This window comes from Oncorhynchus kisutch, linkage group LG15 (assembly GCF_002021735.2).
Source record: "Oncorhynchus kisutch isolate 150728-3 linkage group LG15, Okis_V2, whole genome shotgun sequence".
NCBI classification, from domain to species: domain Eukaryota; kingdom Metazoa; phylum Chordata; class Actinopteri; order Salmoniformes; family Salmonidae; genus Oncorhynchus; species Oncorhynchus kisutch.
In genome coordinates this window covers 1,938,340-1,963,731 of record NC_034188.2, presented here as the reverse complement: position 1 = coordinate 1,963,731, position 25,392 = coordinate 1,938,340, and the positions used below count along the sequence as shown (strand labels likewise).

Here is a 25,392-nt window from a genome sequence, read left to right as displayed (position 1 = left end):
TAACCTCACTGTAGTCTGGTAGTGTAACCTCACTGTAGTCTTGTAGTGTAACCTCACTGTAGTCTGGTAGTGTAGCCTCACTGTAGTCTGGTAGTGTAATCTCACTGTAGTCTGGTAGTGTAACCTCACTGTAGTCTCGTAGTGTAACCTCACTGTAGTATGGTAGTGTAACCTCACTGTAGTCTGGTAGTGTAACCCCACTGTAGTCTGGTAGTGTAAACTCACTGTAGTGTAATCTCACTGTAGTGTAATCTCACTGTAGTCTGGTAGTGTAACCTCACTGTAGTATAGTAGTGTAACCCCACTGTAGTCTGGTAGTGTAAACTCACTGTAGTGTAATCTCACTGTATTCTGGTAGTGTAACGTCACTGTAGTGTAACCTCACTGCAGTCTGGTAGTGTAATCTCACTGTAGTGTAACCTCACGGTAGTGTAACCTCACTGCAGTCTAGTAGAGTAACCTCACTGTAGTCTGGTAGTGTAACCTCACTGTAGTCTGGTAGTGTAACCTCGCTGTAGTGTAATCTCACTGTTGTCTGGTAGTGTAATGTCACTGTAGTGTAACCTCACTGCAGTCTGGTAGTGTAACCTCACTGTAGTGTAACCTCACTGTAGTCTGGTAGTGTAACCTCACTGTAGTGTAACCTCACTGTAGTGTGGTAGTGTAACCTCACTGTAGTCTGGTAGTGTAACCTCCCTGTAGTCTGGTAGTGTAACCTCACTGTGGTCTAGTAGTGTAACCTCACTGTAGTCCATTAGTGTAACCTCCCTGTAGTCTGGTAGTGTAATCTCCCTGTAGTCTGGTAGTATAACCTCACTGTAGTCTGGTAGTGTAACCTCACTGTAGTATAACCTCCCTAGTCTGGTAGTGTAACCTCCCTAGTCTAGTAGTGTAACCTCCCCAGTCTAGTAGTGTAACCTCACTGTAGTGTAACCTCCCTAGTCTAGTAGTGCAACCTCACTGTAGTGTGGTAGTGTAACCTCACTGTAGTCTAGTGGTGTAACCTCACTGTAGTCTAGTAGTGTAATCTCACTGTAGTCTGGTAGTGTAACCTCACTGTAGTCTAGTGGTGTAACCTCACTGTAGTCTAGTAGTGTAACCTCACTGTAGTCTAGTAGTGTTATCTCACTGTAGTCTAGTAGTGTAACCTCACTGTAGTCTAGTGGTGTAACCTCGCTGTAGTGTAACCTCCCTAGTCTGGTAGTGTAACCTCACTGTAGTGTAACCTCACTGTAGTCTAGTAGTGTAACCTCGCTGTAGTCTACATACAGCATCTTCTAGTCTTTCTTGATGCCACAACATCTGCTACTATTATGAGTGTGAGGATAGTCTGTATCAGAGAGGAGAAGGCTGTTTGGTTGGCCTGCTAGGGGGGCAGTTAATTTGACAATGTAGAGGCAAATAGTAAGTGCCCTTTCATATTCCTATGTCTTACATTCTCACATTTTTTCTCTTTGTCTGTTCCTTAAAGTTAGGAACTATCTTTAGTTTGTCTCAATACAAGCCTATTGATTTCTCATTCATTGTACTGCAATCTAGCTGCACCAACCATGTCCTTGACTCAGCCATGTCCTACTGTATTAACGTTTTACATTTATCACATAGTCAATAAGTTTTACATGTATCACATCTCTTTACATTGATCATATCACTTATGTGCCAAGTTCTGCCAACCCTGTTTCACCTGGATACTCCCTCATGGCCAATCTGTCTCCATCACATATACATACTAGGTAGTAGTGTACTCTCTCTCTCTGTCCCAGCTCAGCCCTGACATCACAATGACTAGCCAGAAGATGAGTTCTCTACACGTTGATTTAGAACACTCTTGACATCACAATGACTAGTCAGAAGATGAGTTCTCTACACGTTGATTTAGAACACTGACATCACAATGACTAGTCAGAAGATGAGTTCTCTACACGTTGATTTAGAACACTGACATCACAATGACTAGTCAGAAGATGAGTTCTCTACACGTTGATTTAGAACACTCTGACATCACAATGACTAGTCAGAAGATGAGTTCTCTACACGTTGATTTAGAACACTGACATCACAATGACTAGTCAGAAGATGAGTTCTCTACACGTTGATTTAGAACACTGACATCACAATGACTAGTCAGAAGATGAGTTCTCTCTACACGTTGCTTTAGAACATTCTGACATTCTCTCAACTTCCATTGGTCAATCCCTCCCTCGCTCCCTGGAGTTCTCTGGTTGCTGTGGTGAATGGCTTGGCTAGAGTAGTGTCCACTGGTCATCTCAGCTAGTCTGATCAACTTTCCATGACTTGTTCATTACTAGTCCTCAGACCCCCTACTCGAACTGATGAGGACTAACCCCAAACCCTTTTTATATTTGCAGTGAATGCTGGTTAATTATCTTATTATGTATAAAAGTGGTTCTCATCAGGAAAAGTCTTTGTCTTCTTTAGGTGGTTTTAACCTGCGGTTATCCCAGGGTGGGTTAGGCAGTCATACAGGCCTGACGCCAGTCCAGTCTCTCTCCCTCCATCTCTCTCTCCTATCCGTTTAGTGAAGAGATTATCTCCTCCGCTTGACTCTGTGCTCTCCTCCAGGGTGAGGTCTTATGGGCCTAATGACACCTCCCTGTAGTAGGACCCCCGCCCTCCTCCTCCTCAGTGGCTGGAGAGAAGAGCATTTCCACTGCTCTGCTCTGACCCCTCTGAGGTCAAACAGCCCTTTTAGAAAGTTAATGTCCAGCAACACAAGCTATGTTTATCTCTCTGGTCGTTGGTCCTCGGAGGAACAGGAGGGTTTTTGGGGGGGCTGGAAGGACAATACATAAACACCTTTGTTGGGGGCTGGAGACAGGGGAGCGAGGTCAGTGGGAGTACTGAGTCCTGTCCTTAGTGCCAAACATCCACCTCTCTCCTCCCTTTCCTCCTCCTCATCCCTCTCTCCCAGGCTCAGCCCTGGTCACCTGTATTGGAACAGATCTCTGTAAGCCTGGGGGATCTTCTCTATCTCCACAGGCCGAGGCAGGAAGTGCGTTAGTTTCTGGTGTTTCTTCGTCCTCCCCCCCTCCCGTGGCGAGCCGTCCTTGTTGAGCGCTACGTAGTAGAAACGTCCGGTGTCGGTGTGTTTGTAGAGCGTAGAGGCGTATGTGTTGTACCAATTCTCCTCAAACTGCTCTCTGAACACGCACTCCGCTGTTAACTTCTTCTGCGGAAGAGAGGGAGAGATGGTTGAGTGTGGTGTCCATACAGTAGCTTCATTAGGATATAATTCATGGATTAGTTCATTTATATTGAATTCACATTTTGCCAAAAGTTTGAGGAGCAAACTTCACAGCAACAAATTTACTACACAATAATCAACAACTAAGAAGGTAAGATAGGGGTACTAAGGGAGAGAGAAGGTAAGAAGGGGTACTAAGGGAGAGAGAAGGTAAGAAGGGGTACTAAGGGAGAGAGAAGGTAAGACGGGGTACTAAGGGAGAGAGAAGGTAAGAAGGGGTACTAAGGGAGAGAGAAGGTAAGAAGGGGTACTAAGGGAGAGAGAAGGTAAGAAGGGGTACTAAGGGAGAGAGAAGGTAAGAAGGGGTACTAAGGGAGAGAGAAGGTAAGAAGGGGTACTAAGGGAGAGAGAAGGTAAGAAGGGGTACTAAGGGAGAGAGAAGGTAAGAAGTGGTACTAAGGGAGAGAGAAGGTAAGAAGGGGGACTAAGGGAGAGAGAAGGTAAGAAGGGGGACTAAGGGAGAGAGAAGGTAAGAAGGGGGACTAAGGGAGAGAGAAGGTAAGAAGGGGGACTAAGGGAGAGAGAGAAGGTAAGAAGGGGGACTAAGGGAGAGAGAAGGTAAGAAGGGGTACTAAGGGAGAGAGAAGGTAAGAAGGGGTACTAAGGGAGAGAGAAGGTAAGAAGGGGTACTAAGGGAGAGAGAAGGTAAGAAGTGGTACTAAGGGAGAGAGAAGGTAAGAAGGGGGACTAAGGGAGAGAGAAGGTAAGAAGGGGGACTAAGGGAGAGAGAAGGTAAGAAGGGGGACTAAGGGAGAGAGAAGGTAAGAAGGGGGACTAAGGGAGAGAGAGAAGGTAAGAAGGGGGACTAAGGGAGAGAGAGAAGGTAAGAAGGGGGACTAAGGGAGAGAGAAGGTAAGAAGGGAGAGAGAAAGTAAGAAGGGGGACTAAGGGAGAGAGAAGGTAAGAAGGGGGACTAAGGGAGAGAGAAGGTAAGAAGGGGGACTAAGGGAGAGAGAAGTAAAGAAGGGGTACTAAGGGAGAGAGAAGGTAAGAAGGGGGACTAAGGGAGAGAGAAGGTAAGAAGGGGGACTAAGGGAGAGAGAAGTAAAGAAGGGGTACTAAGGGAGAGAGAAGGTAAGAAGGGGTACTAAGGGAGAGAGAGGGTAAGAAGGGGTACTAAGAGAGAAGGTAAGGGGTACTAAGGGAGAGAGAAGGTAAGAAGGGGTACTAGGGTAGTGTGATGTTATTGGTCACAGGGGAGGGTAGTGTGTTGTTATTGGTCACAGGGGAGGGTAGTGTGTTTCTATTGGTCACAGGGGAGGGTAGTGTGTTGTTATTGGTCACAGGGGAGGGTAGTGTGTTGTTATTGGTCACAGGGGAGGGTAGTGTGTTGTTATTGGTCACAGGGGAGGGTAGTGTGATGTTATTGACTGGCTAAGGAGTATTGGTATCTCTGAGGGGTCTTTGGCCTGGTTTGCTAACTACCTCTCTCAAAGAGGTCAGTGTATAAAGTCAAAAAATCTGCTGTCTCAGCCACTGCCCGTCAACAAGGGAGTACCCCAAGGCTCGATCCTAGGCCCCACGCTCTTTCTCAATTTACATCAACAACATAGCTCAGGCAGTAGGAAACTCTCATCCATTTATATGCAGATGATACAGTCTTAGACTCAGCTGGCCCCTCCCTGGATATTGTGTTAAATGCTCTACAACAAAGCTGTGTCCAACAAGCTTTCTCTGCCCTTAACCTTGTTCTGAACACCTCCAAAACAAAGGTCATGTGGTTTTGTAAGAAGAATGCTACAGTCGGCCTTTATACAAACAAGCCATTTGCCACACAGGCCTGCCATCATTCACTTTGAACTGGACTGTGTGTTTACAGGCAGTAGGGCCTGTCATCATTCACTTTGAACTGGACTGTGTGTTTACAGGCAGTAGGGCCTGTCATCATTCACTATGAACTGGACTGTGTGTTTACAGCAGTAGGGCCTGTCATCATTCACTCTGAACTGGACTGTGTGTTTACAGGCAGTAGGGCCTGTCATCATTCACTCTGAACTGGACTGTGTGTTTACAGGCAGTAGGGCCTGTCATCATTCACTATGAACTGGACTGTGTGTTTACAGGCAGTAGGGCCTGTCATCATTCACTCTGAACTGGACTGTGTGTTTACAGGAAGTAGGGCCTGTCATCATTCACTTTGAACTGGACTGTGTGTTTACAGCAGTAGGGCCTGTCATCATTCACTATGAACTGGACTGTGTGTTTACAGCAGTAGGGCCTGTCATCATTCACTATGAACTGGACTGTGTGTTTACAGCAGTAGGGCCTGTCATCATTCACTCTGAACTGGACTGTGTGTTTACAGGCAGTAGGGCCTGTCATCATTCACTATGAACTGGACTGTGTGTTTACAGGAAGTAGGGCCTGCCATCATTCACTTTGAACTGGACTGTGTGTTTACAGGGAGTAGGGCCTGTCATCATTCACTTTGAACTGGACTGTGTGTTTACAGGGAGTATCAACAGCACGACTTTAGATCATTAGAACACATTCGCCAAAAGCCATAAAATGCACCTGAATGGATTTCTACAAATATGTAAATACCCCCGGAGTCCTCTTACATTTGGGAACTTTACAGTCCTATTGATCGAACAACCATGGAAAGGTAGGCTCTCGCTCCCTCAGTTATGCACATCAACAACAACAAGAATAACAACTAATGCTAGCCAGAGCAAGATGAGCTTAAATCAAATGAAGGAACATTAGATAAACCCTCACAAACAGTTTCAGCAAGATGGCTGTCAAAATTGTACTGATAAACGATGGCATTCAAATTGCACTGATAAACGATGGCATTCAAATTTGTACTGATAAACGATGGCTGTCAAATTTGTACTGATAAACGATGGCATCCAAATTTCACTGATAAACGATGGCATTCAAATTTCACTGATAAACAATAGGGAATTGTAGCCTACTCGTCCTTCTGCAGCTTGCCTGCAACCAAGCACCCAAGCTAACTGGCTACTTTCAGACACAAATGAGAGAACACCTCACTCTGCCCATTTTACTCATCGTAGCAGAGCTGGTTAGGATGTTTACATGTTATCTAGAACATTCTTGATTAACTATTACTTTTTTTGTCTGCGTTTACTGCGTTTGTCTGGCCTATATCGAATCTTCCATTCCTCTCAAAAAATTTAGAAAAGGCTGTTGCGCAGCAACTCACTGCCTTCCTGAAGACAAACAATGTACACGAAATGCTTCAGTCTGGTTTTAGACCCCATCATAGCACTGAGACTGCACTTGTGAAGGTAAATTACATTTTAATGGCATCGGACCGAGGCTCTGCATCTGTCCTCGTGCTCCTAGACCTTAGTGCTGCTTTTGATACCATCGATCACCACATTCTTTTGGAGAGATTGGAAACCCAAATTGGTCTACACGGACAAGTTCTGGCCTGGTTTAGATCTTATCTGTCGGAAAGATATCAGTTTGTCTCTGTGAATGGTTTGTCCTCTGACAAATCAACTGTAAATTTCGGTGTTCCTCAAGGTTCCGTTTTAGGACCACTATTGTTTTCACTATATATTTTACCTCTTGGGGATGTCATTCGAAAACATAATGTTAACTTTCCCTGCTATGCAGATGACACACAGCTGTACATTTCAATGAAACATGGTGAAGCCCCAAAATTGCCCTTGCTAGAAGCATGTGTTTCAGACATAAGGAAGTGGATGGCTGCAAACTTTCTACTTTTAAATTCGGACAAAACAGAGATGCTTGTTCTAGGTCCCAAGAAACAAAGAGATCTTCTGTTGAATCTGACAATTAATCTTAATGGTTGTACAGTCGTCTCAAATAAAACTGTGAAGGACCTCGGCGTTACTCTGGACCCTGATCTCTCTTTTGAAGAACATATCAAGACCATTTCAAGGACAGCTTTTTTCCATCTACGTAACATTGCAAAAATCAGAAACTTTCTGTCCAAAAATGATGCAGAAAAATATATCCATGCTTTTGTCACTTCTAGGTTAGACTACTGCAATGCTCTACTTTCCGGCTACCCGGATAAAGCACTAAATAAACTTCAGTTAGTGCTAAATACGGCTGCTAGAATCCTGACTAGAACAAAAAAAATTATCATATTACTCCAGTGCTAGCCTCCCTACACTGGCTTCCTGTCAAAGCAAGGGCTGATTTCAAGGTTTTACTGCTAACCTACAAAGCATTACATGGGCTTGCTCCTACCTATCTCTCTGATTTGGTCCTACATACTTACACGTACGCTACGGTCACAAGACGCAGGCCTCCTAATTGTCCCTAGAATTTCTAAGCAAACAGCTGGAGGCAGGGCTTTCTCCTATAGAGCTCCATTTTTATGGAATGGTCTGCCTACCCATGTGAGAGACGCAAACTCGGTCTCAACCTTTAAGTCTTTGCTGAAGACTCATCTCTTCAGTGGGTCATATGATTGAGTGTAGTCTGGCCCAGGAGTGTGAAGGTGAACGGAAAGGCTCTGGAGCAACGAACCGCCCTTGCTGTTTCTGCCTGGCCGGTTCCCCTCTCAGAGTCACTGGCTTACTGGTGCTCTTCCATGTCGTCCCTAGGAGGAGTGCGTCACAGACATGATCTTCCTGTCCGGTTTTATGCCCCCCTAGGGCTCGTATGGCGGCTTGTCTCAGTATAGTAAATTGTTGGTCTGTTGATATCCCTCTTGTGGTGTGGGGGCTGTGCTTTGGCAAAGTGGGTGGGGTTATATCCTGCCTGTTTGGCCCTGTCCGGGGGTATCATCGGATGGGGCCACAGTGTCTCCTGACCCCTTCTGTCTCAGCCTCCAGTATTTATGCTGCAGTAGTTTGTGTCGGGGGCTAGGGTCAGTCTGTTATATCTGGAGTATTTCTCCTGTCTTATCCGGTGTCCTGTGGGAATTTAAGTATGCTCTCTCTAATTCTCTCTTTCTTTCTCTCTCTCGGAGGACCTGAGCCCTAGGACCATGCCTACCTGGTATGATGACTCCTTGCTGTCCCCAGTCCACCTGGCAGTGCTGCTGCTCCAGTTTCAACTGTTCTGCCTTATTATTATACGACCATGCTGGACATTTATGAACATTTGAACATCTTGGCCATGTTCTGTTATAATCTCCACCCGGCACAGCCAGAAGAGGACTGGCCACCCCACATAGCCTGGTTCCTCTCTAGGTTTTTTCCTAGATTCCTGCATTTCTAGGGAGTTTTTCCTAGCCACCGGGCTTCTACATCTGCATTGCTTGCTGTTTGGGGTTTTAGGCTGGGTTTCTGTACAGCACTTTGAGATATCAGCTGATGTAAAAAGGGCTTTATAAATAATTATGATTGATTGAATGAATAGAGGAGAAGAGGGTGTAGAGGAGGGGAGAGGAGGGAGGAAAGGAGGGAGTAGAGGAGAGGGGGGGTAGAGACGAGGATTGAGGACAGGAGAGGAGGGAGGAGAGGCGAGGCGAGAAGAGAGGAGTAATGTGTAGAGGGGGGTAGAGGAGAGGAGGAGTGTTTAACTTACCGACCCATAGAGCTCTCCTCTCTCGTTCATGCCCAGGTAGAGTCCTGCGTCCACTCCTCTAATACTGACCAGCCCTACAGCCAGACTGATGAACTCTAGGATACCTGGAGAGGACAGAGACAACACCTGTCAGAGATATAGACCAGCCCTACAGCCAGACTGATGAACTCCACGATGGAGAGGACAGAGACAACACCTGTCAGAGATATAGACCAGCCCTACAGCCAGACTGATGAACTCCACGATGGGGAGGACAGAGACAACACCTGTCAGATATATAGACCCGCCCTACAGCCAGACTAATGAACTTCACGATGGGGAGGACAGAGACAACACCTGTCAGAGATATAGACCAGCCCTACAGCCAGACTGATGAACTCCACGATGGGGAGGACAGAAACAACACCTGTCAGAGATATAGACCAGCCCTACAGCCAGACTGATGAACTCTAGGATACCTGGAGAGGACAGAGACAACACCGGTCAGAGATATAGACCAGCCCTACAGCCAGACTGATGAACTCCACGATGGGGAGGACAGAGACAACACCTGTCAGATATATAGACCCGCCCTACAGCCAGACTGATGAACTCCACGATGGGGAGGACAGAGACAACACCTGTCAGAGATATAGACCAGCCCTACAGCCAGACTGATGAACTCTAGGATACCTGGAGAGGACAGAGACAACACCTGTCAGAGATATAGACCAGCCCTACAGCCAGACTGATGAACTCTAGGATACCTGGAGAGGACAGAGACAACACCTGTCAGAGATATAGACGAGCCCTACAGCCAGACTGATGAACTCCACGATGGAGAGGACAGAAACAACACCTGTCAGAGATATAGACCAGCCCTACAGCCAGACTGATGAACTCCACGATGGGGAGGACAGAGGCAACACCTGTCAGAGATATAGACCAGCCCTACAGCCAGACTGATGAACTCCACGATGGAGAGGACAGAGACAACACCTGTCAGAGATATAGACCAGCCCTACAGCCAGACTGATGAACTCTAGGATACCTGGACAGACAACACCTGTCAGAGATATAGACCAGCCCTACAGCCAGACTGATGAACTCCACGATGGGGAGGACAGAGACAACACCTGTCAGAGATATAGACCAGCCCTACAGCCAGACTGATGAACTCCACGATGGAGAGGACAGAGACAACACCTGTCAGAGATATAGACCAGCCCTACAGCCAGACTGATGAACTCCACGATGGAGAGGACAGAGACAACACCTGTCAGAGATATAGACCAGCTCTACAGCCAGACTGATGAACTCTAGGATACCTGGAGAGGACAGAGACAACACCTGTCAGAGATATAGACGAGCCCTACAGCCAGACTGATGAACTCCACGATGGGGAGGACAGAGACAACACCTGTCAGAGATATAGACCAGCCCTACAGCCAGACTGATGAACTCCACGATGGGGAGGACAGAGACAACACCTGTCAGAGATATAGACCAGCGCTACAGCCAGACTGATGAACTCCACGATGGGGAGGACAGAGACAACACCTGTCAGAGATATAGACCAGCCCTACAGCCAGACTGATGAACTCTAGGATACCTGGACAGACAACACCTGCCAGAGATATAGACCAGCCCTACAGCCAGACTGATGAACTCTAGGATACCTGGACAGACAACACCTGTCAGAGATATAGACCAGCCCTACAGCCAGACTGATGAACTCTAGGATACCTGGACAGACAACACCTGCCAGAGATATAGACCAGCCCTACAGCCAGACTGATGAACTCTAGGATACCTGGACAGACAACACCTGTCAGAGATATAGACCAGCCCTACAGCCAGACTGATGAACTCCACGATGGGGAGGACAGAGGCAACACCTGTCAGAGATATAGACCCGCCCTACAGCCAGACTGATGAACTCCACGATGGAGAGGACAGAGACAACACCTGTCAGAGATATAGACCCGCCCTACAGCCAGACTGATGAACTCTAGGATACCTGGACAGACAACACCTGTCAGAGATATAGACCAGCCCTACAGCCAGACTGATGAACTCCACGATGGGGAGGACAGAGACAACACCTGTCAGAGATATACACCAGCCCTACAGCCAGACTGATGAACTCCACGATGGAGAGGACAGAGACAACACCTGTCAGAGATATAGACCAGCCCTACAGCCAGACTGATGAACTCCACGATGGAGAGGACAGAGACAACACCTGTCAGAGATATAGACCAGCTCTACAGCCAGATTGATGAACTCTAGGATACCTGGAGAGGACAGAGACAACACCTGTCAGAGATATAGACCAGCCCTACAGCCAGACTGATGAACTCCACGATGGGGAGGACAGAGACAACACCTGTCAGAGATATAGACCAGCCCTACAGCCAGACTGATGAACTCCACGATGGGGAGGACAGAGACAACACCTGTCAGAGATATAGACCAGCCCTACAGCCAGACTGATGAACTCCACGATGGGGAGGACAGAGACAACACCTGTCAGAGATATAGACCAGCCCTACAGCCAGACTGATGAACTCTAGGATACCTGGACAGACAACACCTGTCAGAGATATAGACCAGCCCTACAGCCAGACTGATGAACTCCACGATGGAGAGGACAGAGACAACACCTGTCAGAGATATAGACCAGCCCTACAGCCAGACTGATGAACTCCACGATGGGGAGGACAGAGACAACACCTGTCAGAGATATAGACCAGCCCTACAGCCAGACTGATGAACTCTAGGATACCTGGACAGACAACACCTGTCAGAGATATAGACCAGCCCTACAGCCAGACTGATGAACTCCACGATGGAGAGGACAGAGACAACACCTGTCAGAGATATAGACCAGCCCTACAGCCAGACTGATGAACTCCACGATGGAGAGGACAGAGACAACACCTGTCAGAGATATAGACCAGCTCTACAGCCAGACTGATGAACTCTAGGATACCTGGAGAGGACAGAGACAACACCTGTCAGAGATATAGACCAGCCCTACAGCCAGACTGATGAACTCCACGATGGGGAGGACAGAGACAACACCTGTCAGAGATATAGACCAGCCCTACAGCCAGACTGATGAACTCCACGATGGGGAGGACAGAGACAACACCTGTCAGAGATATAGACCAGCCCTACAGCCAGACTGATGAACTCTAGGATACCTGGACAGACAACACCTGCCAAAGATATAGACCAGCCCTACAGCCAGACTGATGAACTCTAGGATACCTGGACAGACAACACCTGTCAGAGATATAGACCAGCCCTACAGCCAGACTGATGAACTCTAGGATACCTGGACAGACAACACCTGTCAGAGATATAGACCAGCCCTACAGCCAGACTGACTGATGAACTCTAGGATACCTGGACAGACAACACCTGTCAGAGATATAGACCAGCCCTACAGCCAGACTGATGAACTCTAGGATACCTGGACAGACAACACCTGTCAGAGATATAGACCAGCCCTACAGCCAGACTGATGAACTCTAGGATACCTGGACAGACAACACCTACTAGGTTTGGGCGATATACCGTTTACACCACATAGCGGGGTATTTTGAAATACAGACGGAATGATTGTCTATGATTTCAATAGAAATAAGTGCACGCCACTGCTTATTAAGTTATAGAAGTATAACTAAGTTGTATAATTATAACAAATTATAAAAATATAATGATAACTCTAAGTTATATTAGTCTAGCTACAGTGGCAAGTATGTGAACCCTTTGGAATTACCTGGACTTCTATATAAATTGGTCATAAAATGTGATCTGATCTAAGTCACAACACCAGACAAACCCAGTCTGCTTAAACTAATAACACACAAATTATTGTATTTTTCTTGTCTATATTGAATGTGTCATTTAAACATTCACAGTGTAGGTTGTGAATGTATGTGAACCCCAAAGGCTAATGACTTCTCCAAAAGCTAATTGGAGTCACTATAATATAACTATAGGTTCTATTAGTATACTGTAACTATAATATATATAACTATAGGTTCTATTAGTATACTGTAACTATAATAAATATAACTATAGGTTCTATTAGTATACTGTAACTATAATATATATAACTATAGGTTGTTATATTAATACACTGACACACCTACAGGACTCTGCATTGTGTTGCTAACTAGCTAAGTGGCTAGATGTTATATTAGTACACTGACACACCTACAGGACTCTGCATTGTGTTGCTAACTAGCTAAGTGGCTAGATGTTATATTAGTACACTGACACACCTACAGGACTCTGCATTGTGTTGCTAACTAGCTAAGTGGCTAGATGTTATATTAGTACACTGACACACCTACAGGACTCTGCATTGTGTTGCTAACTAGCTAAGTGGCTAGATGTTATATTAGTACACTGACACACCTACAGGACTCTGCATTGTGTTGCTAACTAGCTAAGTGGCTAGATGTTATATTAGTACACTGACACACCTACAGGACTCTGCATTGTGTTGCTAACTAGCTAAGTGGCTAGATGTTATATTAGTACACTGACACACCTACAGGACTCTGCATTGTGTTGCTAACTAGCTAAGTGGCTAGATGTTATATTAGTACACTGACACACCTACAGGACTCTGCATTGTGTTGCTAACTAGCTAAGTGGCTAGATGTTATATTAGTACACTGACACACCTACAGGACTCTGCATTGTGTTGCTAACTAGCTAAGTGGCTAGATGTTATATTAGTACACTGACACACCTACAGGACTCTGCATTGTGTTGCTAACTAGCTAAGTGGCTAGATGTTATATTAGTACACTGACACACCTACAGGACTCTGCATTGTGTTGCTAACTAGCTAAGTGGCTAGATGTTATATTAGTACACTGACACACCTACAGGACTCTGCATTGTGTTGCTAACTAGCTAAGTGGCTAGATGTTATATTAGTACACTGACACACCTACAGGACTCTGCATTGTGTTGCTAACTAGCTAAGTGGCTAGATGTTATATTAGTACACTGACACACCTACAGGACTCTGCATTGTGTTGCTAACTAGCTAAGTGGCTAGATGTTATATTAGTACACTGACACACCTACAGGACTCTGCATTGTGTTGCTAACTAGCTAAGTGGCTAGATGTTATATTAGTACACTGACACACCTACAGGACTCTGCATTGTGTTGCTAACTAGCTAAGTGGCTAGATGTTATATTAGTACACTGACACACCTACAGGACTCTGCATTGTGTTGCTAACTAGCTAAGTGGCTAGATGTTATATTAGTACACTGACACACCTACAGGACTCTGCATTGTGTTGCTAACTAGCTAAGTGGCTAGTGCTTGCAGGCGTGTTACCACTCCACTATGTCTCCCTGTTATGGCTTTGGTGCCGTCAGTACAGATACCAACATGAGCAGCAGCTACGTTTGGCTACATACGGACCGTTAGTGGAATTTCCATGAGAGAGTAACGGTTAATGTGATTGGATGTTCGTTATTTGACTAGGCTTCCTGTATTTGACATTGTGTTGTTATTTCGCTGAACACTAGATGGTTGAATATTATTTTTGGCAGAGAAACGAGGCTACTGAGGCGAGAAATAAAACTCACCCAAATGTATAGCCCCGTTGGAAAATAAAAATGGGGAAAAAAAGTTAATCGCATTATTATTTGGCGTACCCCCAACGGCATTGGGAATACCTGCTCTCCGATAATGCTGTCAGGGAATGAAACACCAGCTCTCTCTGATCCTCTACGATAATGCTGTCAGGGACTGAAACACCAGCTCTCTCTGATTCTCTACGATAATGCTGTCAGAGAATGAAACCCGAGCTCTCTCTGATCCTCTACGATAATGCTGTCAGGGAATGAAACACCAGCTCTCTCTGATCCTGGCCACCTTTTAATCAAACCCATCTCCTCCCAGCACTGACACCTGCTCTGCATTCTAACCCAAAGTGAAGCCAGAAACAAACACTACCCAACCCTCTCCAGGCCTGTTCCACCCTCCTCAACCCTGTTCATCACTCCTCAGTCCTGTTCAAATGTGTTCAGCCCTCCTCAGCCTTGTTCAAACCTCCTCAGCCCTCCTCAGCCCTCCTCAGCCCTCCTCAGCCCTCCTCAGCCCTCCTCAACCCTGTTGAGCCCTCCTCAGTCCTCTCCAGCCCTCCTCAGTTCTCTCCAGCCCTGTTCAGCCCTCCCCAGTCCTCTCCAGCCCTGTTCAGCCCTCCTCAGTCCTCTCCAGCCCTGTTCAGCCCTCCTCAGTCCTGCCCAGTCCTGTTCAACCCTCCTCAGTCCTCTCCAGCCCTCCTCAGTCCTCTCCAGCCCTGTTCAGCCCTCCTCAGTCCTCTCCAGCCCTGTTCAGCCCTCCTCAGTCCTCTCCAGCCCTCCTCAGTCCTCTCCAGCCCTGTTCAGGCCCTCCTCAGTCCTCTCCAGCCCTGTTCAGCCCTCCTCAGTCCTCTTCAGCCCTGTTCAGCCCTCTCCAGTCCTACCCAGTCCTGTTCAGCCCTCTCCAGACCTCCCTAGCCCTCCCCAGTCCTCTCCTGCCCTGTTCAGCCCTCCTCAGTCCTCTCCAGCCCTGTTCAGCCCTCCTCAGTCCTCTCCAGCCCTGTTCAGCCTCCTCAGTCCTCTTCAGCCCTGTTCAGCCCTCTCCAGTCCTACCCAGTCCTCTCCAGCCCTGTTCAGCCCTCCTCAGTCCTCTCCAGCCCTCCTCAGTCCTCTTCAGCCCTGTTCAGCCCTCTCCAGTCTTACCCAGTCCTCTCCAGCCCTGTTCAGCCCTCCTCAGTCCTCTCCAGCCCTGTTCAGCCCTCCTCAGTCCTCTTCGGCCCTCTCCAGTCCTACCCAGTCCTCTCCAGCCCTCCGCAGTCCTCTCCAGCCCTGTTCAGCCCTCTCCAGACCTCCCTAGCCCTCACCAGTTATCTCCAGACCTCCCTAGCCCTCCCCAGTCCTCTCCAGCCCTGTTCAGCCCTCCTCAGTCCTCTTCAGCCCTCTCCAGTCCTACCCAGTCCTCTCCAGCCCTGTTCAGCCCTCTCCAGTCCTACCCAGTCCTCTCCAGCCCTGTTCAGCCCTCCTCAGTCCTCTCCAGCCCTGTTCAGCCCTCCCCAGACCTCCCTAGCCCTCCCCAGTCCTCTCCTGCCCTGTTCAGCCCTCTCCAGTCCTACCAGGTCCTCTCCAGCCCTGTTCAGCCCTCCTCAGTCCTCTCCAGCCCTGTTCAGACCTCTCCAGACCTCCCTAGCCCTCCCCAGTCCTCTCCTGCCCTGTTCAGCCCTCTCCAGACCTCCCTAGCCCTCCCCAGTCCTCTCCTGCCCTGTTCAGCCCTCCCCAGTCCTCTCCAGCCCTGTTCAGCCCTCCTCAGTCCTCTCCAGCCCTGTTCAGACCTCCCTAGCCCTCCTCAGTCCTCTCCTGCCCTGTTCAGCCCTCTCCAGTTCTACCCAGTCCTCTCCAGCCCTGTTCAGCCCTCCTCAGTCCTCTCCAGTCCTCCCTAGTCCTCTCCAGCCCTCCCCAGTCCTCTCCTGCCCTCCCCAGTCCTCTCCTGCCCTGTTCAGCCCTCCCCAGTCCTCCCTAGCCCTCCCCAGTCCTCCCTAGCCCTCCCCAGTCCTCCCTAGCCCTCCCCAGTCCTCCCTAGCCCTCCCCAGTCCTCTCCAGCCCTGTTCAGCCCTCCCCAGCCCTCCTCAGCCCTCCTCAGTCCTCCCCAGCCCTCCTCAGTCCTCCCCAGCCCTCCTCAGTCCTCTCCAGCCCTCCTCAGTCCTCTCCTGCCCTCTCCAGCCCTCCCCAGTCCTCCCCAGTCCTCCCTTGCCCTCCCCAGCCCTCCCTTGCCCTCCAAAGTCCTCTACAGTCCTCTCCAGCCCTCCCCAGTCCTCTCCTGCCCTGTTCAGTCCTCTCCAGCCCTCTCCAGACCTCTCCAGCCCTCCCTAGCCCTCCCCAGTCCTCCCTAGCCCTCCCCAGTCCTCTCCTGCCCTGTTCAGACATGTACACCATCGGCTTGTCTTGACTGCAGACCGCCAGCTTTAAACCATCTCTAGATTCTCCCTGGTCATGGTTCAATTTACAGCTATTCTCTCTCTCTCAAATCAAATCAAATGTATTTGTCACATACACATGGTTAGCCGATGTTAATGCACCCCCTCTCTCTCTCCGTCCCTCTCCCACTCCCCATCTCTCTCTCCCCATCTCTCTCTCCCATCTCTCTCTCTCCCCATCTCTCTCTCTCCCCCCTCTCTCTCTCTCCCCATCTCTCTCTCTCCATTCTCTCTCTCTCCCCCTCTCTCTCTCCCCATCTCTCTCTCTCTCCCTCTCTCCCCCATCTCTAGATTCTCCCTGGTCATGGTTCAATTTACAGCTATTCTCTCTCTCTCAAATCAAATCAAATGTATTTGTCACATACACATGGTTAGCAGATGTTAATGCACCCACTCTCTCTCTCTCTCTCCCCATCTCTCTCTCTCTCTGTCCCTCTCCCTCTCCCCATCTCTTTTCCATCTCTCTCCCTCCCTCTCCCCATCTCTCTCTCTCCCTCTCTCTCCCCCCATCTCTAGATTCTCCCTGGTCATGGTTCAATTACAGCTATTCTCTCTCTCTCTCTCTCTCTCTCAAATCAAATCAAATGTATTTGTCACATACACATGGTTAGCAGATGTTAATGCACCCCCCCCTCTCTCTCCCATCTCTCTCTCTCTCTCTCTGTCCCTCTCCCACTCCCCATCTCTCTCTCTCTCCCTCCCTCTCCCCATCTCTCTCCATCTCACTCCCCATCTCTCTCTCTCTCCCTCTCTCTCTCTCCCCCCATCTCTAGATTCTCCCTGGTCATGGTTCAATTTACAGCTATTCTCTCTCTCTCTCTCTCTCTCTCTCTCTCTCTCTCAAATCAAATCAAATGTATTTGTCACATACACATGGTTAGCAGATGTTAATGCACCCCCCCTCTCTCTCTCCCCATCTCTCTCTCTCTCTCTCTGTCCCACTCCCCATCTCTCTCCCTCCCTCTCCCCATCTCTCTCCATCTCTCTCCCTCCCTCTCCCCATCTCTCTCTCCCTCTCTCTCCCCATCTCTCGTCTCCTCTCTTCCCTTTGTCTCCCACTCCCAATCTCTCATCTCTCCCCCCTTCCCCCTTCTTCCTTTCGTCCCAAAATTTCCTCTCTCCATCTCTCTTCCCTCCCTCTCCCCCTCTCTCTCTCCCTCTCTCTCCCCATCTCTCTTCTCCCTACTCTCTCTCCCTCTCTCTCCCTCTCTCCCCTCTCTCTCGTCTCCCTCTCTCTCCCCCTCTCTCTCTCCCTCTCTCTCCCTTTCTCTCCCCCGTCTCTCTCTCTCTCCCTCTCTCTCTCTCTTCTCCCCCCCTCTCTCTCTCTCTCTCTCTCTCCCCCTCTCTCTCTCTCTCTCTCTCTCCCCCCCTCTCTCTCTCTCTCTCCCCCCCCCCTCTCTCTCTCTCTCTCTCTCTCTCCCCCCCTCTCTCTCTCTCTCTCTCTCCCCCCTCTCTCTCTCTCTCTCTCTCTCTCCCCCCCCCTCTCTCTCTCTCTCTCTCTCTCTCTCCCCCTCTCTCTCTCTCTCTTTCCCTCTCCCTCTCTCTCTCTCTCTTTCCCTCTCTCTCTCTCTCTTTCCCTCTCTCTCTCCATCTCTCTCTCTCCCTTTCTCAACCCCTCTCTCTCTCTTTCTCTCTCAGGCAGGCAGTGAGCCTAACAGAGTGCTGCACCTGCAGAATGACTGCATGGACATGAGGTGCAGAGAATGTGCATGTTTTCTCTGTGACCTCATGTGTCTGTGATAGTGATTGGAACCACACCTCCAATGATTCGTATTAATAGTAGAATTAGGAGAGAGAGAGCCGGTATGGTCCCTTTGAACCAGTTAAACAGAGAACCAGACACGGACCACTGCCTGTCCAGCTCTCTCTCGGGAGCCACCTGCCTGCCGCTCCTGCACCCGCTTAGGGGCATGGTGGCCTGGAGAAGGAAGGCATGTGGCTGTCCTGCTGACTGGATGACACACACCACACACACACACACACACACCTGAAACCCTTCAGCAAAATGACTAATCATATTCTGAGAAGGCAGACATAATAGGTGTTGAATGGCCTGCATTAAAATCCTTCTGTTACCGGTTAAATATGACACATCTATATTACTGGGAACGACAGAAAAAAATGCAGCTCAATCATCGCACCCACGCTTTGGGAAAGGAAAACTGTCAAATAAATAACCAGGTTTCAAATGTAAAAGTTGTTGCAGAAGATGTTGCTCTTGGCCCGTGCAAACAAAACCGCACCAAGTTCACATGCAATTGTTGGACGCTCACCGAATCTGCTGTGGTCCTGTCTTGTCCCGTACACGGTCCCGTTGGGGAATATCTCCAGCTGGAATCCGGTTCGACAGTACAGCTGCCTCCGCCGCAGAATCCCTTTAAGGTGCTCGAAATCCGTCAGCGAGCCTCGCTGTAACCTCCCCTCGATCTGTCCCAGCCTCTCATCCAGTAACCCCGCTGGCGCCTCTGCCAAGGGCATACTTCCTAGTGCGGGGAAACTCTGTAAATCCAAGTCGAGTGTCCCTAGAAAGCCCCCAACCTCCGCCATGGCGCACAACTGACGGGATCTGATAATGCAATTAAAATATCAGTTGAATCAAGGAAGCAACATACAAAGTCAAATCCCATGCGCAGGTATGCTACCCGATGTAATGCGTCATCCAGCCTTTGTTTGTGTCGCTCTACCACCGTCTCGTCCTGATGCCGCTGTAGGATCACTAGTCTTCTGAACTAACAATTCCAGACAGCTACTCTTCACTCCGGCAGGCTGTAGCAGGACAACCTCCCTGCTCGGCTCTCTGTGGCTTTCTGCTGATAAAACCACCACGGAACCAAGAGCAGGAAACTCTGGTGAGAGTTTGTGGTGCATTGAAATAACGAACAGATTCCGGAATGAAAGCCGCAATCATCGTTAAAACACCGATGGAAGTTGACACAGAGTTGATAAACTACATGTTTCACTGCATCAGGCTACCAATGAGTCCTTTCACAATCCATCCATATAGAACTCTTAAAATAACTCTTCACCGTTTGGACCGCAGGGGGGTTGCCTCTATTATCTTCACTCAAAGAAAGTCAAGAAGCCCCATCCTAATGTCTTTTGCGGATTTCAAACAGAAAATCTCCGTTCAACTCGGTCCCATTTTATAACGGTATAACAGTCAGTCATTAACTCTGTCTTCTGTTCTGAGTGATATTCGAGCCGCTGGAATTTAGAATTGGAAGTTTGGATGAAAGCGTTTATATCCACACCTCCTCTCTCTCTCTCTAACCTGCCTCTCTTTCTCTCGCTCTCTCTTTTTCTCTCTCTCTGTCTCTCTCTGCCTCTCTCACTCTCTCTGTCTGTCTCTCTCTGTCTGTCTGTCTGTCTCTCTCTCCTGTCTGTCTGTCTGTCTGTCTGTCTGTCTCTCTCTCTCTCTCTCTCTCTCCTGTCTGTCTGTCTCTCCCTTCTCTCTCTCCTGTCTGTCTGTCTCTCCCTTCTCTCTCTCCTGTCTGTCTCTGTCTCTCTGTCTCTCTGTCTGTCTGTCTGTCTGTCTGTCTGTCTGTCTGTCTGTCTGTCAGCAGGTGCTTCCTCGTGCTCTCCCTGGGCTCCACTGTAGCTCGAGATCAGCTGCTAGATACATACAGTGCAGAGCTGGTGCTGCCTTACAAGAGGAGACATTGGGTGGGGGGAAATTATCATCTTTGATGACAGTTCAACAGCTACACTGAATTGACAGAACATTAGGAACACCTTCATGATATTGAGTTGCACCCCCTTTTGCCCGCAGAACCGACTCAATTAGTCAGGGAAATTGACTACAATGTTGAGTACAATGCTTGCCCTTCGTGCATGCTCCCATACCCTACAATTCTGTATCTCTTTGTGGCTTACTTGTATACAGGTAGATGAGAAAAGCCACATTCCTGATTGGCAGATGAGTGGCAACACTGATTAGAACCTGCTGCTCATTGGTTGTTCTTTATAAAGGCTGTTTACACATGGAAGGCTGTAAAGCCACAAGGTCTATGTACGTTATCCCTGATGCAGTGAAAATAATGGAGAAACATGGAATAATGCAGTCAACTTTAGGAGACATCTTTTTGAGGGCATACCCATTACCCCTTTTTGTTTGTCTGAATGGGGTTTTATGCCCCTGCCTTCTGGGAGAGCAGCGTGGTTCTCTGTTGACTCCACTACCCACAGTTGTGTCAGGTTGGCTGGATGTTCATTGGGTGGTGGACCATTCTTGATACACACAGGAAACTGTTGAGTGTGAAAAACCCAGCAGCATTGCAGTTCTTGACACAAACCGCCGGGCACATACTACCATACCCTGTTGAAAGGCACTTCAATCTTTTGTCCTGCCCATTCACCCTCTGAATGGCACACAATGTCTGTGTCCAATGATGTTTGTACCATGTTTTGTGCTGCTACCATGTTGTTCTGCCACCATGTTGTGCTTCTACCATGTTATTCTGCTACCATGTTTTGTGCTACTACCATGTTGTGTTGCTACCATGTTGTGCTGCTACCATGTTGTGTTGCTACCATGTTGTGCTGCTACCATGTTGTGTTGCTACCATGTTGTGCTTCTACCATGTGGTGCTGCTACCATGTTGTGTTGCTACCATGTTGTGCTGCTACCATGTTGTGCTGCTACCATGTTGTTGTCATGTTGTGTTACTACCATGTTATGTTGATACCATGTTGTTGTCATGTTGTGATGCTACCACGTTATGTTGTTGTCTTAGGTCTCTCTTTATGTAGTGTTGTGGTGTCTCTCTTTATGTGGTGTTGTGGTGTCTCTCTTTATGTAGTGTTGTGGTGTCTCTCTTTATGTTGTGTTGTGGTGTCTCTCTTTATGTAGTGTTGTGGTGTCTCTCTTTATGTGGTGTTGTGGTGTCTCTCTTTATGTAGTGTTGTGGTGTCTCTCTTTATGGTGTGTTGTGGTGTCTCTCTTTATGTAGTGTTGTGGTGTCTCTCTTTATGTGGTGTTGTGGTCTCTCTCTTTATGTGGTGTCTCTTTATGTTGTGTTGTGGTGTCTCTTTATGTGGTGTTGTGGTGTCTCTCTTTAAGTGGTGTCTCCCTTTATGTGGTGTTGTGGTGTCTCTCTTTATGTGGTGTTGTGGTGTCTCTCTTTATGTAGTGTTGTGGTGTCTCTCTTTATGTAGTGTTGTGGTGTCTCTCTTTATGTAGTGTTGTGGTGTCTCTCTTTATGTAGTGTTGTGGTGTCTCTTTATGTATTGTTGTGGTGTCTCTCTTTATGTAGTGTTGTGGTGTCTCTCTTTATGTGGTGTTGTGGTGTCTCTCTTTATGTAGTGTTGTGGTGTCTCTCTTTATGTTGTGTTGTGGTGTCTCTCTTTATGTAGTGTTGTGGTGTCTCTCTTTATGTAGTGTTGTGGTCTCTCTCTTTATGTTGTGTTGTGGTGTCTCTCTTTATGTAGTGTTGTGGTGTCTCTCTTTATGTACTGTTGTGGTGTCTCTCTTGATGTGGTGTTGTGGTGTCTCTCTTTATGTTGTGTTGTGGTGTCTCTCTTTATGTAGTGTTGTGGTGTCTCTCTTTATGTAGTGTTGTGGTGTCTCTCTTTATGTAGTGTTGTGGTGTCTCTCTTTATGTAGTGTTGTGGTGTCTCTCTTTATGTTGTGTTGTGGTGTCTCTCTTTATGTAGTGTTGTGGTGTCTCTCTTTATGTAGTGGTGTGGTGTCTCTCTTTATGTAGTGGTGTGGTGTCTCTCTTTGTGGTGTTGTGGTGTCTCTCTTTATGTGGTGTTGTGGTGTCTCTCTTTATGTTGTGTTGTGATGTCTCTCTTTATGTGGTGTCTCTCTTTATGTGGTGTTGTGGTGTCTCTCTTTATGTAGTGTTGTGGTGTCTCTCTTTATGTGGTGTTGTGGTGTCTCTCTTTATGTAGTGTCGTGGTGTCTCTCTTTATGTAGTGTCGTGGTGTCTCTCTTTATGTCGTGTTGTGGTGTCTCTCTTTATGTAGTGTTGTGGTGTCTCTCTTTATGTGGTGTTGTGGTCTCTCTCTTTATGTGGTGTCTCTCTTTATGTTGTGTTGTGGTGTCTCTTTATGTGGTGTTGTGGTGTCTCTCTTTAAGTGGTGTCTCCCTTTATGTGGTGTTGTGGTGTCTCTCTTTATGTTGTGTTGTGGTGTCTCTCTTTATGTAGTGTTGTGGTGTCTCTCTTTATGTAGTGTTGTGGTGTCTCTCTTGATGTGGTGTTGTGGTGTCTCTCTTTATGTTGTGTTGTGGTGTCTCTCTTTGTGTAGTGTTGTGGTGTCTCTCTTTATGTAGTGTTGTGGTGTCTCTCTTTATGTAGTGTTGTGGTGTCTCTCTTTATGTAGTTTTGTGGTGTCTCTCTTTATGTAGTGGTGTGGTGTCTCTCTTTATGTGGTGTTGTGGTGTCTCTCTTTATGTGGTGTTGTGGTGTCTCTCTTTATGTGGTGTTGTGATGTCTCTCTTTATGTGGTGTTGTGGTGTCTCTCTTTATGTGGTGTTGTGGTGTCTCTCTTTATGTGGTGTTGTGGTGTCTCTCTTTATGTAGTGTTGTGGTGTCTCTCTTTATGTAGTGTTTTGGTGTCTCTCTTTATGTAGTGTTGTGGTGTCTCTCTTTATGTAGTGTTGTGGTGTCTCTCTTTATGTGGTGTTGTGGTGTCTCTCTTTATGTAGTGTTGTGGTGTCTCTATTTATGTAGTGTTGTGTTGTCTCTCTTTATGTAGTGTCGTGGTGTCTCTCTTTATGTAGTGTTGTGGTGTCTCTCTTTATGTAGTGTCGTGGTGTCTCTCTTTATGTAGTGTCGTGGTGTCTCTCTTTATGTAGTGTCGTGGTGTCTCTCTTTATGTAGTGTTGTGGTGTCTCTCTTTATGTGGTGTTGTGGTCTCTCTCTGTATGTGGTGTCTCTCTTTATGTTGTGTTGTGGTGTCTCTTTATGTGGTGTTGTGGTGTCTCTCTTTAAGTGGTGTCTCCCTTTATGTGGTGTTGTGGTGTCTCTCTTTATGTGGTGTTGTGGTGTCTCTCTTTATGTAGTGTTGTGGTGTCTCTCTTTATGTAGTGTTGTGGTGTCTCTCTTTATGTAGTGTTGTGGTGTCTCTCTTTATGTAGTGTTGTGGTGTCTCTCTTTATGTTGTGTTGTGGTGTCTCTCTTTATGTAGTGTTGTGGTGTCTCTCTTTATGTAGTGTTGTGGTGTCTCTCTTGTCGTCATGTGTGTTTTGCCCTTTATTTCTCTCCCCACAGGAGACCTTTTGCCCTCTGGTAGGTCGTCATTGTTCTTAAAGCCTCTTAAGGATTGGACACTTCTTTTCTCCAATTTCCACCTACAATGACATACCCAAATCTAACTTCCTGTGGCTCAGGACCTACAATGACATACCCAAATCTAACTCCCTGTAGCTCAGGACCTGAAGTGACATACCCAAATCTAACTTCCTGTAGCTCAGGACCTAAAGTAACATACCCAAATCTAACTTCCTGTAGCTCAGGACCTAAAGTGACATACCCAAATCTAATTTCCTGTAGCTCAGGACCTGAAGCAAGGATAGGCATTTTTGTGATGCCATTTGAAAGGAAACACTTTAAAGTTTGTGGAAATGTGAAATTAATGTAAGAGAATATAACACATGACATCTAGTAAAAGATAATACAAAGAAAAATATTTTGTTTGTTCCGTTATTTTTTAAATGAGGCGACACTGTATTATTCCAGCTTAGGTGCAATTCCGATTTTAGTGTGTTTTTATTTATTTATTTTTTTTATTTCACCTTTATTTAACCAGGTAGGCTAGTTGAGAACAAGTTCTCATTTGCAACTGCGACCTGGCCAAGATAAAGCATAGCAGTGTGAGCATACAACAAAGAGTTACACATGGAGTAAACAATTAACAAGTCAATAACACAGTAGAAAACGAAGGGGGGGTCTATATACAATGTGTGCAAAAGGCACATGTAATAACATGGTGTGTGTGTGCACCGGTTTAGACTGATCCAATGAACCATTGTATTTCTGTTCAAAATGTTGTATCAAGACTGCTCCTAAAGGGCCTAATTGGTTTATTAATAACTTTTCCAGTTCATAACTGTGCACTCTCCTCAAACAATAGGATGGTATTATTTCACTGTAATAGCTACTGTAAATTAGACAGTGCAGTTAGATTTACAAGAATTTAAGCTTTCTGCCAACATCAGACATGTCTATGTCCTTGTAAATTCAGTGTATGAAGCTGTTGAACTGTCATTGTTTTTATGTCATCAAATATGATAATTTCCTCTCACCCAATGTCTCCTCCTGTAAGGCAGCACCAGCTCCACAACCAGCTCTGCACTGCATGTATCTAGCATACATACAGTGTGTGGTGTGTGTGTGTGTGGTGTGCGTGGTGTGTTTATGTGGTGTGTGTGTGTGATGTGCGTGGTGTGTTTATGTGGTGTGTGTGGTGTGTGTGTGATGAGTGTGGATGGTGTGTGTGGTGTGTGTGTGTGTGGTGTGGATGGTGTGTGTGTGGTGTGCGTGGTGTGTTTTTGTGGTGTGTGTGTGTGTGTGTGTGTGTGTGTGTATGGTGTGAAGTGTGTGGGTGGTGTGGTGTGTGTGGTGGGGTGTGTTAATAGAGATATATATATATATATATATATAATATATACGCAATGAGTAACGAT

At 47.2% G+C, this 25,392-nt stretch overlaps 1 protein-coding gene across 1 annotated transcript; it reads right to left on the bottom strand.

Annotated features, from left to right (window-relative positions):
• Window positions 1–1,588: 1,588 nt before the first annotated feature.
• On the bottom strand, window positions 1,589–19,996 carry fgf16 (fibroblast growth factor 16). Its single transcript, XM_031789467.1, has 3 exons — window positions 19,037–19,996; window positions 8,744–8,847; window positions 1,589–3,190 (listed from the first exon to the last, which is right to left on the bottom strand). The coding sequence occupies exons 1-3, from the start codon at window positions 19,308–19,310 to the stop codon at window positions 2,945–2,947; spliced, it is 624 nt and encodes a 207-aa protein (XP_031645327.1). The 5' UTR covers window positions 19,311–19,996; the 3' UTR covers window positions 1,589–2,944.
• Between the last annotated feature and the right edge of the window lie 5,396 nt (window positions 19,997–25,392).

What these genes read in the sequence shown, in the direction of transcription:
- fgf16 (XM_031789467.1), bottom strand. Translation starts at nt 19,310, where the DNA reads ATGGCGGAGGTTGGGGGCTTTCTAGGGACACTCGACTTGGATTTACAG. An exon ending in ACAGGACCACAGCAGATTCG is followed by an intron (nt 8,848 to 19,036) that starts GTGAGCGTCCAA and finishes TGTCCTCTCCAG; the next exon opens with GTATCCTAGAGTTCATCAGT. An exon ending in GAGGAGAGCTCTATGGGTCG is followed by an intron (nt 3,191 to 8,743) that starts GTAAGTTAAACA and finishes TCTCTTCCGCAG; the next exon opens with AAGAAGTTAACAGCGGAGTG.